The sequence below is a fragment of the Cottoperca gobio genome, chromosome 6 (assembly GCF_900634415.1).
Source record: "Cottoperca gobio chromosome 6, fCotGob3.1, whole genome shotgun sequence".
Lineage (NCBI taxonomy): Eukaryota > Metazoa > Chordata > Actinopteri > Perciformes > Bovichtidae > Cottoperca > Cottoperca gobio.
This window is the reverse complement of record NC_041360.1, coordinates 26,546,893-26,562,600: the sequence shown is the minus strand read 5'-3', so window position 1 is coordinate 26,562,600 and position 15,708 is coordinate 26,546,893. Positions and strand designations below refer to the sequence as shown.

At 41.3% G+C, this 15,708-nt stretch overlaps 1 protein-coding gene across 2 annotated transcripts; it reads right to left on the bottom strand.

The window, feature by feature from the left end:
* Nucleotides 1-1,738: 1,738 nt before the first annotated feature.
* On the bottom strand, nucleotides 1,739-15,708 carry LOC115010231 (mixed lineage kinase domain-like protein). Of its 2 annotated transcripts, none has more exons than XM_029434737.1 (11): nucleotides 15,584-15,708; nucleotides 13,569-14,016; nucleotides 12,805-12,882; nucleotides 11,746-11,935; nucleotides 11,097-11,191; nucleotides 10,874-11,009; nucleotides 6,545-6,629; nucleotides 6,297-6,439; nucleotides 5,011-5,060; nucleotides 3,534-3,674; nucleotides 1,739-2,827 (listed from the first exon to the last, which is right to left on the bottom strand). In XM_029434737.1, the coding sequence occupies exons 2-11, from the start codon at nucleotides 14,008-14,010 to the stop codon at nucleotides 2,781-2,783; spliced, it is 1,407 nt and encodes a 468-aa protein (XP_029290597.1). In that variant the 5' UTR covers nucleotides 14,011-14,016; nucleotides 15,584-15,708; the 3' UTR covers nucleotides 1,739-2,780. The 2 variants fall into 2 exon arrangements, with proteins under 2 accessions (XP_029290597.1, XP_029290598.1); XM_029434738.1 differs by lacking the exon at nucleotides 15,584-15,708 and adding an exon at nucleotides 15,250-15,370.

Sequence of the window (15,708 nt, the reverse complement as noted above, 5' to 3'; positions counted from 1 at the left end):
GAACAGCTGTTAACAAACACAGGTGTGATGTTAACAAACACAGGTGTGATGAACAGCTGTTAACAAACACAGGTGTGATGAACAGCTGTTAACAAACACAGGTGTGATGTTAACAAACACAGGTGTGATGAACAGCTGTTAACAACACAGGTGTGATGTTAACAAACACAGGTGTGATGAACAGCTGTTAACAAACACAGGTGTGATGAACAGCTGTTAACAAACACAGGTGTGATGAACAGCTGTTAACAAACACAGGTGTGATGAAGCTGTTAACAAACACAGGTGTGATGAACACAGGTGTGATGAACAGTGTTAACAAACACAGGTGTGATGTTAACAAACACAGGTGTGATGAACAGCTGTTAACAAACACAGGTGTGATGAACAGCTGTTAACAAACACAGGTGTGATGTTAACAAACACAGGTGTGATGAACAGCTGTTAACAAACACAGGTGTGATGAACAGCTGTTAACAAACACAGGTGTGATGAACAGCTGTTAACAAACACAGGTGTGATGAACAGCTGTTAACAAACACAGGTGTGATGAACAGCTGTTAACAAACACAGGTGTGATGAACAGCTGTTAACAAACACAGGTGTGATGAACAGCTGTTAACAAACACAGGTGTGATGAACAGCTGTTAACAAACACAGGTGTGATGAACAGCTGTTAACAAACACAGGTGTGATGAACAGCTGTTAACAAACACAGGTGTGATGAACAGCTGTTAACAAACAACAAACATAATGTCGTTTCTGGAATTACCATTAATACTTTTATGTATTAATTTAAATGCATTATGTTGATTAGGTGAGTACATTTGCTTTGTCAATATAAATAAATCAACAACCAGCATACTTTTATTTGCAGAGAATAATTGCTGTGGAATTGATGATGAAACAACCGTGCACTTGTTTTGAGACTGTAAAGGATTTGCCTGTGTGTGTGTGTGTGTGTGTGTGTGTGTGTGTGTGTGTGTGTGTGTGTGTGTGTGTGTGTGTGTGTGTGTGTGTGTGTGTGTGTGTGTGTGTGTCATATTACTGCATTATAATTATTGATGCATTAATGTGTTCACTTTAGTGAAGGTGGAGCTCGTTATAAATACTTTACTGCTGGGTAGATTGTGAATTTCCCCTCAGGGATAAATAAAGACTTAACTTGTAAAAATATATCATAATTATATAAATAATAACATTTAAAATGTCAGATAAAAGTGTTGCAGTATTTCCTTCTGAGATGCAGTGAAGTCAAAGCATAGAGTAGCAGAATATGTTAATACTATATAATAAAGTACCGCTATCTCAAAATTGTATTTGTCTCCCTGATTATGAGATTATTTAAGAATATGATGTTAATCATCTTATTTCAGTTCTTAATTCAAAAACACAAACGTTGTTTTGGTTCCCAATGTTCCTAGCATTACACAAACTAACCCTCAAATCAAGCTTTCACTTTTCTTATTTGACTTTAAATAAGTAAAATGTAACTTTTCTTAATCTGCAGATAATGCATGTGATGTCATTTTGCATTCAGATTAATATTCCTGTCTTTGACATTCATCCACAATCGGGAATGAATTCTCTGTCAAAGAAGAACACGAATGATCCGACATGCTAACGCTTGAAAAAGTACAAAAAGACAGAAAAGAGAGAAGAAAGGGGATTTAATCTAGATGAGACAATAACACTGATAACGTTTGCAGTGGAAATAGTAAAAAGAGGACGAGCGAAGGAGGTTTTGTAGGTTTGTTTATTGATTTCATTGTATATTTTAACATCTAATATTTAACCAACCACCACTTTCATTTGCAGAGAGAATCTCGTTAAACAAAGACTAAAAGATTTTAAAACATGTCGCCTGGCTGGCGTTGAACAGTTAGTGACACGTGTTGATCGTATTATTCATGGCCTCTCACAAGTTACCCTGAAATGACTAAACATGCAATCATTTACAAAAACATTTAAATGACAATGATCCTCTTTTGTAAGCAGATGCGTAAGAAGGTAGCTTCTGGTCTGAACAGTACGAGATGCAAACAGTGAACTGTTTCAGTGCTTTGTAAACTCTTCGTGTGGATTATAAAGAAGTTTTCAGCAGATGAGCCTCATTACAGAAACTTCCTAAATCTAAAGTCCTGTCTCAGTTTAGGAGTTTTAGTACAGAAACATGTTCTCTAACTGCATTTAGGGGGAAACATCATATCTAATGTTAGGATAGGAATTACACTATTACAGAACCGTCCTACTTTAGGATTGCATAGACCCTGTTCTGCTAACTGTTGTTGGTCCGTGTGCGGATGACAACGCAAACACAACTTGCTCTTATATTTCCGAAGGTTAAAGGCTTTATTTCTAAAATACTTTGTATTAAGACAACGTTTCTTTCTGATTGTGAAAGCTGAATGTTTTCAGAGCAGAGACACATGCATATCTTCTGTCACAACTTTCTGTAACTACACAACAGGAGTGGACGCGGTACCAGGCCCGTCGGGCTCAGGAGGTTAATGGGTATTTATTAGCAAACGCACTTTGTTTTTGAGGTTGCAGATCTCGTCACAGCCTTGAGTCTCACACAGCAGATGCAGACGTGCCAGGACAAGTGACGAATGTAATTTATAGTGAGGATTTCTGAAGTTCAGATGAGACAGGAGGTCTGAGAGAGGAGAGGACACAGCTGTGAGACGAGGATTTGATTTTCTGAGTTAACAAGTATTTCTTCTCCTGAGGATGTCCATGACGTCTGAGGACTGCAGACAGAGAGGCAGAGCGATGAATCACTTCTCTAACTGTGTCACTACGCTTTGCAGTTTATCCAGCAGCACTGTAGAAGAGAAAGAAAGCCACAGTATTATTATTATTACTATTATTACTATTACTATTACTATTATTATTATTATTATTATTATTACTATTATTATTATTATTATTATTATTATTATTATTACTATTATTATTATTATTATTATTATTACTATTATTATTATTATTATTATTATTATTATTACTATTATTATTATTATTATTAATATTAATATTATTATTATTATTATTATTAATAATAATAATATTATTAATATTATTGTTATTATTAATATTAATATTAATAATAATATTATTACTATTATTATTATTATTACTATTATTATTACTATTATTATTATTGCTTGAGATATCTTTGTGTTAGTTGCAAAGTCTATTTTTCACATTTTGCAAAATTATTGAAATATTGTTTCTTTTGATGAATGAAGTAATAACAGTTTGTGTGTGTGTGTGTGTGTGTGTGTGTGTGTGTGTGTGTGTTTCTATAATGGTTCATTAGACGTTGACGATCACCTGTGATAGAAGGAAGGAGTATGTTACCTCACATTAGATTCTTCCTAACCAGTTTTTCTATGTTGCTCGTACAAAATCACATTTTTACATCAGGACGTTGAAGTTGGACACTGAAGCTGCAGCTCGTCAGTCAGTGTAGCAGACACCTGTATGAGCCTGACGTGCACATGGGGACTGCAGTGATTGTAAGTTACCTCCAGCAGATGGTCTGTGGAAGGGATCATAGGCCCGACAGGCGTTGATCAGATCTCCCAGTTCTTTAGGACAGTCGTCAGGGAGCGGCTCCTGAAATTTTTCTTTATTCACTTTCTGATCGATTTCCTTATTCGACAAACCTGGAAGAAAAGTGAGAACACATTATGAACAAAAGTAGAAGCCATTGATTTTATAGTTTCGTTTAGTAGTTATTTATTCCCGTGCTGCAGAGTTCTGCAGGAATGAGTCTTAAAACCCGGAAATGAGTCGGTATGTTAGCACTTCCTGTTCCTGTTGCTTTTGGTTAGAAGTCTGAAATCAGTTCTGTAGTTTACACAAGATGAAGAGATTTTAACGTTTAGTTCAACAACATTAAATACGTCAGTATATACCAAACTCCTGTATTTCTGAAGCTTTTGTGTCTTAAAACTGTTTGTTGCTAACGAGCGTCTAAATGAGACTAAAAGTCGTCACGCTAACATTAGCCGCCGTTAGCTTAGCGGTGGTGACCTGCTGTAGCTCCTTTAAACTTCTTACTTCTGGTGATTGTATTTACGCTTTAAAAAATCATGAAAGTGTTGAATGTGATTATCTCGCTGAACACAACGTGGAAATATCAGAAACGTTTGTTTTCCAGAGATTATTTCTGCAATAATCCAAAATCTAATGGAAAAACCTTGTTGGCTGTTTGTGGAGGGAACCAGGGAGGTGCTAATTGATGGACGTTCATGTTCTCTGACTTCTCCTTTAGCGCCACCATGAGGTTCATATTTATGGTTTTCAGTGAAATGTCTCGACAAATCGACAAAAAATGTTACTGTGTCGCAAACTGATTCAGGTAACATTATTTCTCGTCTGCACTAAACTATGGTCATATTCTTTGACACTATCTCCACCTCTCTTTAGATGATTTTTATCAGAGCGCTCTGAGATTCAGATCATCATAGGGCCTCTATATATATTCTGTATATATATATATATATACAGAATATATATATATACAAAATATATATATTCGTATTATATATTTAAAAAGTATGGAGTCGGAATGAAAAGTAAATAAATAAATACATGAGAAATACATTTGTATGCCATTAAATGTATTTAATTTTGTGTATTTATATTTATATTATATTATATATATATATTATTCTAGATTATTTATTATATATTTATATTTTTTATTTAATTTCTTTTTACAATAAATTATTCATTATTAAATGTATACATTTATTTATGTTTTAAGATATTTATTTACCTATGCATTATCTTCCCTTTGCATTTATTCATGATTTATTTTCTTAATAGTTTCTTTATGCAACACTAAACATACTCTATCTATCACACACCTATAGCTATGAGACTATTCATGCATCAACCCCGGTGAGCAACCACGGGCTCTTTTTTCCACAGATACTAAAAACAATAAGTACAATAAGGGTTGCATGTTGCTCGCTGTGTTCTGCAGGTAAATACCGTCAAAAGGTTTGTGTCCGGTTGCAACTTCCCACAGGACGATTCCGAAGCTGAAAGACAACATTTCCAAGTTAGTGAGGACTATTTAATTTAATTAAAGTTCACCTCCACTCAAACATGTGTTTCTTCACTTGGATGTTTGAGCTTCACTGTGAACTTTGTTTTCACTTTCATCCTCTGAGTTTCACACATGGACGCACCTGCAGGATTGACATCACAGCTAGTTTGCAGCCAATCATGGTCCAGTACGTAACTTGCAGTGTGAAACACGGAGTGGACTTTTCAGTGAGGTCGGAGACATCTTGAATGTTTGTAATAATTTAACACTTTCATTCCTCCAATAAACGTTTGACATGAGCATCTGGACCAACATTTATTTATTTGCAACTTAATAGAATTTACGGTTGTATATCTAATATAATATCTTTAAAACCCTTTTAGTCCCCTACTGACTCAGAAGGCGATGCAGGTTCTTGTTCAGGCTCTTGTTATCTCCTGCCTTGACTACTGCAGCTCCCTCCTCGCTGGACTGCCTGCATGAGCCATTCGACCTCTACAGCTCACCCAGAATGCAGCAGCCCGACTGGTCTTCAATCTACCCAAGTTCTCCCACAATGCTCCGCTTCTCCGCTCCCTTCACTGGCTACCAGTGGCGGCCCGAATCTGCTTCAAGACTCTGGTGCTGGTCCACCGTGCTGTGAATGGATCAGCCCCTTCCTACATCCAGGCCACGGTCGAACCAGACACCCCAGCACGCTCACTTCTCTCTGCGTCGACCAATCGGCTCGCCACTCCCTCACTACGAGTGGGACCCAGATTTCCCTCAAACAAAACCGCCTGTTTGCTATCCTGGTTCCAAAATGGTGGAACGACCTCCCCATTGATGTGAGGACAGCAGGCAGTCTTCACACCTTCTGCAGACTGAACACTCACCTGTTTCGACTGCACCTCGGCCAATGAAGAAAACAAAATAACTTCTTTGTATGTTGCACTTGTGTTGGTTTGGCTTATTTATAGCTAATAGTTGAATTTGTATTCTATTGTTTCTGTATGTTGCACTTTGTTTGGCTTATTTAAAGCTCTTGTTCTGCACTTAAAGGATTGTACCTATTTGAAGCTGATGTTCTTACAAGATTCTTGCTGTTCGGAGTTGTATCTCGATGATTGTTTGCACTTTTTGTACGTCGCTTTGAACAAAAGCGTCAGCTAAATGAACTGTAATGTAATGTAATAATTTAAGAGCCGTGCAGGCTTTGAGCAGCTGTACGGAGTTGGAGGTATCTGACCTGTAAATCTCACACTCTTTGCAGTACATCTTGTTGATGTCGGCCAGCATCTCCGGGGAGGAATAGGACATGGACCGGATCACTTTTACCTCCTTTGTCTTCCTCAGCGACGTCTCAGTTTCTGTTAGCTCAAAGCCTCCCAACTGAAAAACAAAAACAATAACTTCAAGACTTTATTAATTTCCCCCTCAACGCTTTAATTCCCACCAATAAGTGTCAGCAATCCCAGCATGCACCAGCTTCAGTACCTTCACTGTGTTGTCTTTAGCCACCAGGAACTTGCTGCTGTTGATGCATCCATGAACGTTAGACTTAACTTCAGTGTGGTGCAGTCTAAACAAGATGACAGGGATCATCATCAAGAAGGTTCCTTCTATCATCAACAATAAATCACACAGATCTATATCGACCACTCCACTGTGGTAAAAAGTTATTCAATGAATTTACTCAAGTCCTGCCCTACTATTGTCCATTTCATATTACTTTATACTTCTACTCTACGACATCTCAGAGGGAAATATTGTACTTCTTACTTCACTACATGTATTTAAAATCATACTTTACATGGTTACATACATGTTACTTTGATTATTAATGCAAAATATAAATTACTGAATAAAGTATGATGCATTATTGTTACTTTACCAGCTGCAAGATTAATACCTCAATGATGGTAATGCAAAATATAATATATGTCATTCTCAAATGAGACTTTCTGCATAATGATACACTTTTACACTTTTAGTATTCCTACTTTTACTTAAGTAAAAGATCTAGTGCTTCTTCTAAAAACCATAACACCATACGAATACTGACCCTGTTTCATGCAAACAGGGTCAGTGTGTTTGTGTTTCATTTACTTTTTTAATCCTGCCTAATAATAATCATTTCTCATAAATCCTTTAACCTTAGAGTGTGCGGGCCCGCCGTCACATCGATAAAAGTCCATGAACAGGTGTTGCAATCTGTGAAATCAGCTGATCGATCTTTACATTGTATGATCATAAACGCATATCTCGTGCGTTCAGCGCTGTCCAGTTACTTCCTGAATGTTAGAAGGAAGCTTAGCATTAGATTGACACTTCATTTGAGCCAATTGGAGCTTCGATAGGTTTTTTACAACCTTCATGAGCCAATGAGTGTCAACTTGAACTTGAAAGTGCCCACCCTCTTCTTTTGTTACAGACTGACTCTGGATCAGCTCAGCGTCCTGGTGGCGCACGCAACGTATAGAAAACGAGCGCCTCCTTCGTTAGATTCCTCTTCCCTTTGTTTGTTTTTTCAAAATAGCAGCAGCTCCAGTAAGGAACCCCAATCTTCTCTTCTCCAGGCCACATCCTCCAGCTCCGACTGGGGGATCCTGAGGCGTTCCCAGTGAGGAGATATAATCTCTCCACCGAGTCCTGGGTCTTCCCCGGGGTCTCCTCCCAGCTGGACGTGCCTGGAACACCTCCCTAGGGAGGCGCCCAGGTGGCATCCTTACTAGATGCTCGAATCACCTCAACAGGCTCCTTTCAACGTAAAGGAGCAGGGGCTCTACTCCGAGTCTCTCACGGATGGCTGAGCTTCTCACCCTATCTCTAAGGGAGACGCCAGCCACCCGTCTGAGAAAACCCATTTTGGCCGCTTGTACCCGTGATCTCGTTCTTTCGGTCAACCTTCATGACCATAGGTGAGGGTAGGAGCGAAGATCGACCGGTAGATTGAGAGCTTTGCCTTCTGGTTCAGCTCAGCTAACCCTAGCCCTAACCCTTTTCCTCACAACGGTGCGGTAAAGTGACTGTAGTACCGCCCCCGTTGCTCCGATTCTCCGGCCAATCTCTCGCTCCATCGTCCCCTCACTCACGAACAAGACCCTGAGGTGCTTGAACTCCTTCACTTGGGGTAAAGGCTCATTCCCTACCCAGAGTAGGCAATCCACCGGTTTCCTGCTGAGAGCCATGGCCTTAGATTTTGAGGTGCTGATCCTCATCCCAACCGCTTCACACTCAGCTGCGAACCGATCCAGTGACTGTTGAAGGTCACAGACCGATGATGCCATAAGGACCACATCATCTGCAAAGAGCAGCGATGAGATCCTCAGGTCACCGAACTGCAACCCCTCTCCTCCACGACTACGCCTCGATATCCTATCCATGAAAATCACGAACAGGATTGGTGATAAAGCGCAGCCCTGGCGGAGGCCAACATTCACTGGGAACGAGTCCGACTTACTGCCGAGTATCCGGACACAACTCTCGCTTTGGGCGTACAGGGATTGGATGGCCCTCAGAAGTGACCCCCTCATCCCTTACTTCCGATGATTTCTCATCAGCTTCCAGCTCTGCCTCTACCATAGAGGGCGTGTTAGTCGGATTCAGGAGTTCATCATAGTGCTCCTTCCACCGCCCAATAACCTTCTCAGTCAAAGTTAGCAGGGTCCCACCCTTGCTGTACACAGCTTGGATGGTTCCTTGCTTCCCCCTCCTGAGGTGCCGGATGGTTTTCCAGAAGCACCTTGGTGTCGACCGAAAGTCCTTCTCCATAGCTTCTCCGAACTTCTCCCACACCCTCTGCTTTGCCTCTGAGACGGCTTCTAGTCCTTCGGTACCCTGCAACTGTTTCTGGAGTCCTCCCGGATAACATAACCCGGAAGGACTCCTTCTTCAGTCAGATGGCTTCCCTGACCACCGGGGTCCACCACGGTGTTCGAGGGTTACGGCCCCTTGAGGCACCTAAGACCTTGAGACCACAGCTCATCACCGCAGCTTCAGCAATAGAGGTTTTGAACATCGCCCACTCAGGTTCAATGCCCCCAACCTCCACAGGGATGTCTGAAGAGCTCCGCCGGAGGTGTGAGTTGAAGATATCCCGGACAGGGGCTTCCTCTAGACGTTCCCAGTTCACCTGCACTACCCGTTTGGGCTTACCAGGTCTGTCCAGAGTCTTCCCCCACCCCTTGATCCAACTCACCGCCAGATGGTGATCAGTTGACAGTTCCGTCCCTCTCTTCACCCGAGTCTGTCCAAAACATGCGGCCTCAGATCAGATGATACGATTACAAAATCGATCATTGACCGTTGGCCTAGGGTGCTCTGGTACCACGTAGACTTATGAGCATCCTTAAGTTCGAACATGGTATTTGTTATGGCCATTCCATGACTAGCACAGAAGTCCAACAACAAACAAGCTTTCGGGTTTAGATCAGGGAGGCCGTTCCTCCCAATCACGCCTCTCCAGGTGTCTCCATCGTTTCCCACGTATGCGTTGAAGTCTACCAGCAAGACTACGGATCCCCTACTGGAGCCCGTTGCAGGTCTCCATTCAGGGTCTCCAAGAAGGCCGAATAGTCCGAACTGCGGTTTGGGGCATAGGCATAAACAACAGTCAGAGTTTTCCCCCCATAACCCGAAGGTGTAGGGAGGCGACCCTCTCGTCCACCGGGGTAAACTCCAACGTAGCGGCGCTCAGCCGGGGGCTAATGAGTATCCCCCCCCCGGCCCGACGCCCCACACCTTGGGCAACTCCGGAGAAGAATAGAGTCCAATCCCTATCCAGGAGTACGGTTCCAGAGCCAAGACTGTGCGTGGAGGTAAGCCCCACCAGATCCAACTGGTAGCGATCCACCTCCCGCACTAGTTCCAGCTCCTTCCCCCACAGAGAGGTGATGTTCCACGTCCCCAGAGCCAGCCTCTGCTGTCTGGTCCGTCGAGGTCCCTGACCATCACTGCCACCCGTGTGACAGCGCACCCGACCCCAGCGGTTTTTCCCATGAGTGGTGGGCCCACAGGATGAATGGATGGGAGGCCCCAAGTAGCTTCTTCGGGCTGTGCCTGACCGGGCTCCGTGGCAAACCCGGCCACCAGGCGCTCGCTGTCGGGCCCTCTCTCTGGGCCTGGCTCCAGACGGGGGCCCCGGGCTTCCTCCGAGCAGGGTCTCTCCTTTCCCTTCCCTTTTTTTCATGAAGTCGTTTTGAACCATTCTTAGTCTGGCCCCTCGCCTGAGACCAATTTGCCTTGGGAGACCCTACCAGGAGCACTAGGCTCCAGACAACACAGCTCTCAGGTTCATAGGGACACACAAACCTCTCCACCACGATAAGGTGATGGTTCCCTGTAATATGTACAGTACATGTATATATTGCACAGTTGGTGTACGCCTGGTGTTACTCTTAGACAAACCTGTCTAATAAATTCAATTTTTATCCTTTTTATCTGAAATTTGGTGGTGAACTTGATAACACTTGGTTCTATGCTTCTATTGTGTATTTCAGCTCGGGACTACCAGCTATACTCATCTTCAGACATCTTTTTCAACAATGAAATTCTGGCGGAGTGTATTTTCTTCAAATTCAGTATATTCAGACCATTATTACTCAGTGCCAGAAGCACTTGGAGTGATTCTTCACTGTTTTGCAAAGAACAATAAGAGAGTTATCTTTTGAATGAGACCAAAATCATGCAGCTGGTGCAAATGGTTGAAGAGTAGCTTTCAATTTACTTTGGGTATGTCGTTTGTAGGTATTTTCGGGTAAATTCGCCCATATTCTAAGAGTTAAATGAACCGCACATATAATCCAATGATTGTATAAGACTGACCGGTAGAGTCCGCGTGCTGCGTCCCGGCACATACAAGCTTTCGTGATCCAGGTCAAGGTGCAACCAGAGTCCAGAACCTGACGGAGACTTCCCTTCTCACAGTACTCCATGATGATGAGGAACTGAGGGCTCGGTCCTACAGGCACAGAGACACTCACATGACTGTGTTTTAAAGGTGCAATGCGCCTGATATTCTGTCTTTTACATTCTGCAAGTCACTCACTGTCCTGGCGACAGATGCCAAACATTCGCAGGATGTTGGGCGACTCAAACCGCTTCATGGTTTTAACCTCTTTATTGAAAATTCTCTCCACCTTCCTACATATGGAGACAATGTTTATGTACAGTACGCCACATAATTATACATACTAACACACAAGCTATGTGTGGAGAGGAAACTGAAAAATCTGAAGTCACGATGTCCACAGTGACATTTGTGATTTTACAGTATGTGTCTTTTATTCCAACACATTCGCACTCCCAACTGGTTACCTGCTGCAGCTCTAGATACCTCTTTAGGGTTCACTTTGGACGTGTCGGGGACTTTAAAGCTAATCAATGCATCTGTGTTATCCATACAGCTGCCCTGAAAAGGACATTGTTTTGGGAGAAGTACAGTTATAGCCTAATTATAGGGGGGGGGGGGGGAGGAAGAAACCTCAGGAAGAGCAGATAAAGGATCAGTTTGTCTTTTAATGGCGTCTACGTGTGAATTAAAGCCGCCAGGAGAACAAAAAATGGAAGCTTCTGATTGTAACAAATCCAGATATCAAATTTTATGCAGCCAGAAATTATTATTATTATTATTATAATTATTATTCTCCAATCAAAAATGAGTATGTTCCTGTATTGTGATGTCATGGGGCACAGACCTCAGGTCGGTGGTCACAGGGTCAAAGTATCTCTTGATGGCCACTGGGAAGCCGCAGAACTCTCCTCGGTAGACCTCTGAGGTTGATGTTGTCATGAAGGGCGTTTTGCTAATTCCGTCCTTAGGCTTGTATTCAAGCTCTTCCTGTTTGATCATTCGGATTTTTTCATTAATGATGCTGGGCTTCTTCACTGTGAAAACACATGTGCACAGGTTACTTTGGGTTTGATATTCAGTGCTTTGAATTTGCAGTGTCTGCAATAACTGATTATTTTTGGCCACTTGGGGGCAGCAAAAACTAAAATTGTGAACACAACATTAACATATCATCTCTTTGTAAGTTGATTTGTTGAACTTATTTCCTCATCCAGCAGTTACAGAGCAACATAATAATTATAAAAAGTTTGCATTTGTCCACCTGATTACTGATGATTCTCTCTTTTATCTCTGTGTTTGGTCTCCACCTCCAAAAAACATCTGCTAAATGCTCCACTATGTTCACCAGCGACTCTCTAACGGAGTCTCTCTGCTGTTTGCTGCTGAGCAGCTCGTGATCTTTTTAAAACGCTTTTCTCTTAAAAAGACACTATAAGAGCGTTGAGAGTGAACCGGAACAGTAAAGTTGTGGAACTCACTGTAACGCTCTGTAAAAGCCAAGGGAGGTTCATCGCTACCAGACACACAGTGCTGGACTTCAGTACAAGCAGGAACACCACAGTGTAGAAATTAAAGTCCTGCATTCAAAATTGTACTTTGTACAAAATACTTGCATTAAAATATACTTAAAGTACAAAAAGTACTCATTCTGCACAAGAGCAAATTATAGAATAATACATATTATTGAACTATAATTGTTGATGCATTATTGTATATTGCGTTATTTACATGTATTGTCTCCACTCCTGTGATGCAGAACTGCATTAAGAAGCTGAGTCACTTCCTGGATGTTCTGAGTGTTTTTAGATATGGAAAAATCAATCCATGCCGCTACATTAAAGTTTCATGTTACCTCATCATCTTGTTGTGTCCTGGATAATGTATCTATATACACTCTACTCACAGACGTCCAAGACTTTTTCCACTTTGATTTTGAGGTCCTTAAGTTCTTTCTCCTTATCCTCGATGTACTGCTGGAGCGCTGAGGAACAAACACGGATCAAACAAAACCAACAAAAATCCAAACGCCCAACCATTCTGCTCTGATTCTTACACAGGGATGTCATTTAATGTAATTTTATGTCATCAGGACCTCGAGGGACTACAAGGTTCAGGAAGTGTAAAAGTTCCTCAAACTCGTGCGTGTTTGCTGTCACACTTCCAAAGTGAAGTTAAGATTAGACACATTTGGAGGAAGTCAATGGCATTCAGAAATTATCTTTGTGAAAGATTTAGAGGTGTTTGACCTGTTGAAGTCTAGAAGCTTCTGGTTGACTTATTAAAGATTCTTGCAACACATTTTACTTATTCCAATGAACACATTTAATGGATAAAGTGCAACATTATCAGTATTTTTAAATCCTCACACAACCAACTCTGAACTATCATTAGACAGTCTTGAGTTGTCCGATGACGTAAACGCTTAAACGTCCTAAAACTATTTAAAAAAAGGTTCAAGAGTTCTTTAGAAAGGTCCTGCAGTGGACGAGGGACTTAAACCGTGCCACAGTTTTTGCTTTTTTAATCATCTCAGAAGAATGTGCATATAATTTATCCTGATGCCTCTGATGTAAATCCAGCTGGACATAAAAAGTTTAAAGATTAAAACAACAAGATTGACTCCTATCATCTCTACTCCAGAAACTCTACAAAGTCAGTTTTGCTCACAGTTCTTCAGCTTGTTGTCGTCCTCATTCCTGTCCACCTCGTCCTCGTCCTTCCTGGAGCCCTGTTCAAACACCTTCTGCAGCACGTTTCCCTGCTCCACCTGCAGAGCTCCTGACAGGGACTGGAAGGCATCGGTCAGGCGATCGTTCACACAGTTGAACTCGTCTTGGTAGCTGCTGTTTTTCAGGATGAGCTTATACCAGGTGTCCCTGGAGTATTTCTCAATGAGCTCCTTTGCTGATATCAGAGTTAAAGAGAGTTCTCCAAGGGTTTTTTTCACTTCGTCAGAGATTTGTTTCATCTTTTTGATGGACTGCAACAGATCCTCCAGGGCTTTGACTCGGTAACAAACACGATGGCAGCGCTTCTTGTTGGCCTTCACATTCTCAACTATGGTGTAGATCTCTGCGGCGATGGACACGATGGCCTCTATGGTGTCCATGACCAGCTGGGTAGAGTGAAAATGGAATAAATTACTTTAAGTTTAAAAGAGCTTTAGTTAATAGAGATCAATCAAACAATAACAGAAGACAACGCAGTGGCTGATGTTTGTCATTGCAGTCAGCTTCTCCCAATTAGGATTACTTCATTGTGCATTTGTTAATTTTTCAGGAAATCTTTATTATGAGCCAAATTATCCACATAAATGTTCTCTTCACTCAATCAAACGGATCCAATGAGTAAAGCAGCGGTTTGGCTTATTTGAAGCTAATGTTCCTGCAGGATTCTTGCTGTATCCTCATGACTGTTTGCACTTATTGTAAGTCGCTTTGGACAAAAGCGTGGGCTGAATGTAATGTACTGTAAAAGTTCCTCTGCATCTCTGATGCAATATTCACAGGAAGTGATCTGTTACACAAACTCCCAGCATCCTGTTATTGTTATGCATTTAAAATATTAGAAGAAATATCCATAAGACATGTCTCTTAACAATAGTCAGACGTGACTGAAGAGAAAAGGTTTGGAACCACTGCACTAAAGCACCGAATGTGGATCAATCCGATCTGAAAATAATCCCCAAACAATTTGCTTTTTCCTCCTGTTTGTGTGATAAAAAGAAAGAAAAAACATGAACAGCTGAACAGGATAAAAAGCTTGAAGGAGTAAAGCATTTTTTAAGGAGATTTAAAAAGCATGCAAAACAATGTTAGGCAGACAATAAGCACAGACATCACATTACAAAGGACGTAGCATGAGCAAACAATCAGTAAAAGCAAGTGAAAACGAAAGCAGACAGGGAAAGCAAGCAGGAGCAAGTTGTGTTGGTTTTAAAGAGGTTATGTGCAAAGGAGTGGCTACGACTGAAGGAAGAATGTACCATAACTGGCATCGTGCTGTTATTTAAGTCAATAATGTAATAACATTTCTGAATTTCAGTTAGAATTTTAATTAGATGTTTCACTTGTTATTATTTGTATGTGTGTGCAAATAAAATTAAGATAAAAAGAAAATCACATGCATTTTTCTAAAAGTTGAAATGTGGTAAACAGGGATGAACTCTGAATATCAAACATTAATTGTGAAATTTGATAAGGTTTTCCCAGAAAAGGCGACCGTATCTAAACAGATTTTAGGTTTATTATCTTGTTTAACTTGTTTGTGTGCAGAGTGTACAGGCCTTAACATGCATATCTGGTAAGAGATGTTACGGGCGAGGATATAAATCTTCAGGTCAGGTTACATTTTCTTCGAGTGGAGCCTGTGATGACAGCGAGGTATTTAAGAGCAGCTTCTCCACAGTTTGAACGATGACTTTCTACAAACGGAGGATTCTTCAGAGCCCTTTAGACTGAAATGGGAAGAAGCTCTTAGTGTGTGTATTCCTCTTGACATTTAGGAGAAAACACACACCTACAAGTTCAAACAACACTAGACATAATGTAATTCAGCTCGGCAGTCGTACTTCAGTACAAACAAGCTTCAGCAGACTGATCTGCTCACAGAGACAACAACAAGGACACACACAGTCAGCACAGGACTTCCCTGTCGAGAGCAAAAACAGAAACATTATTTACCTGATGTGGACGTCAATGAAAGCTCCTCGTCTCAGATATTTAGACTATTGTGTGAAACAATGAAACCAGCCTCTGTCAGCACCTCCCTCTGCTACTTCCTGTTCCTTTCTGTTGTAGTCCCCCCG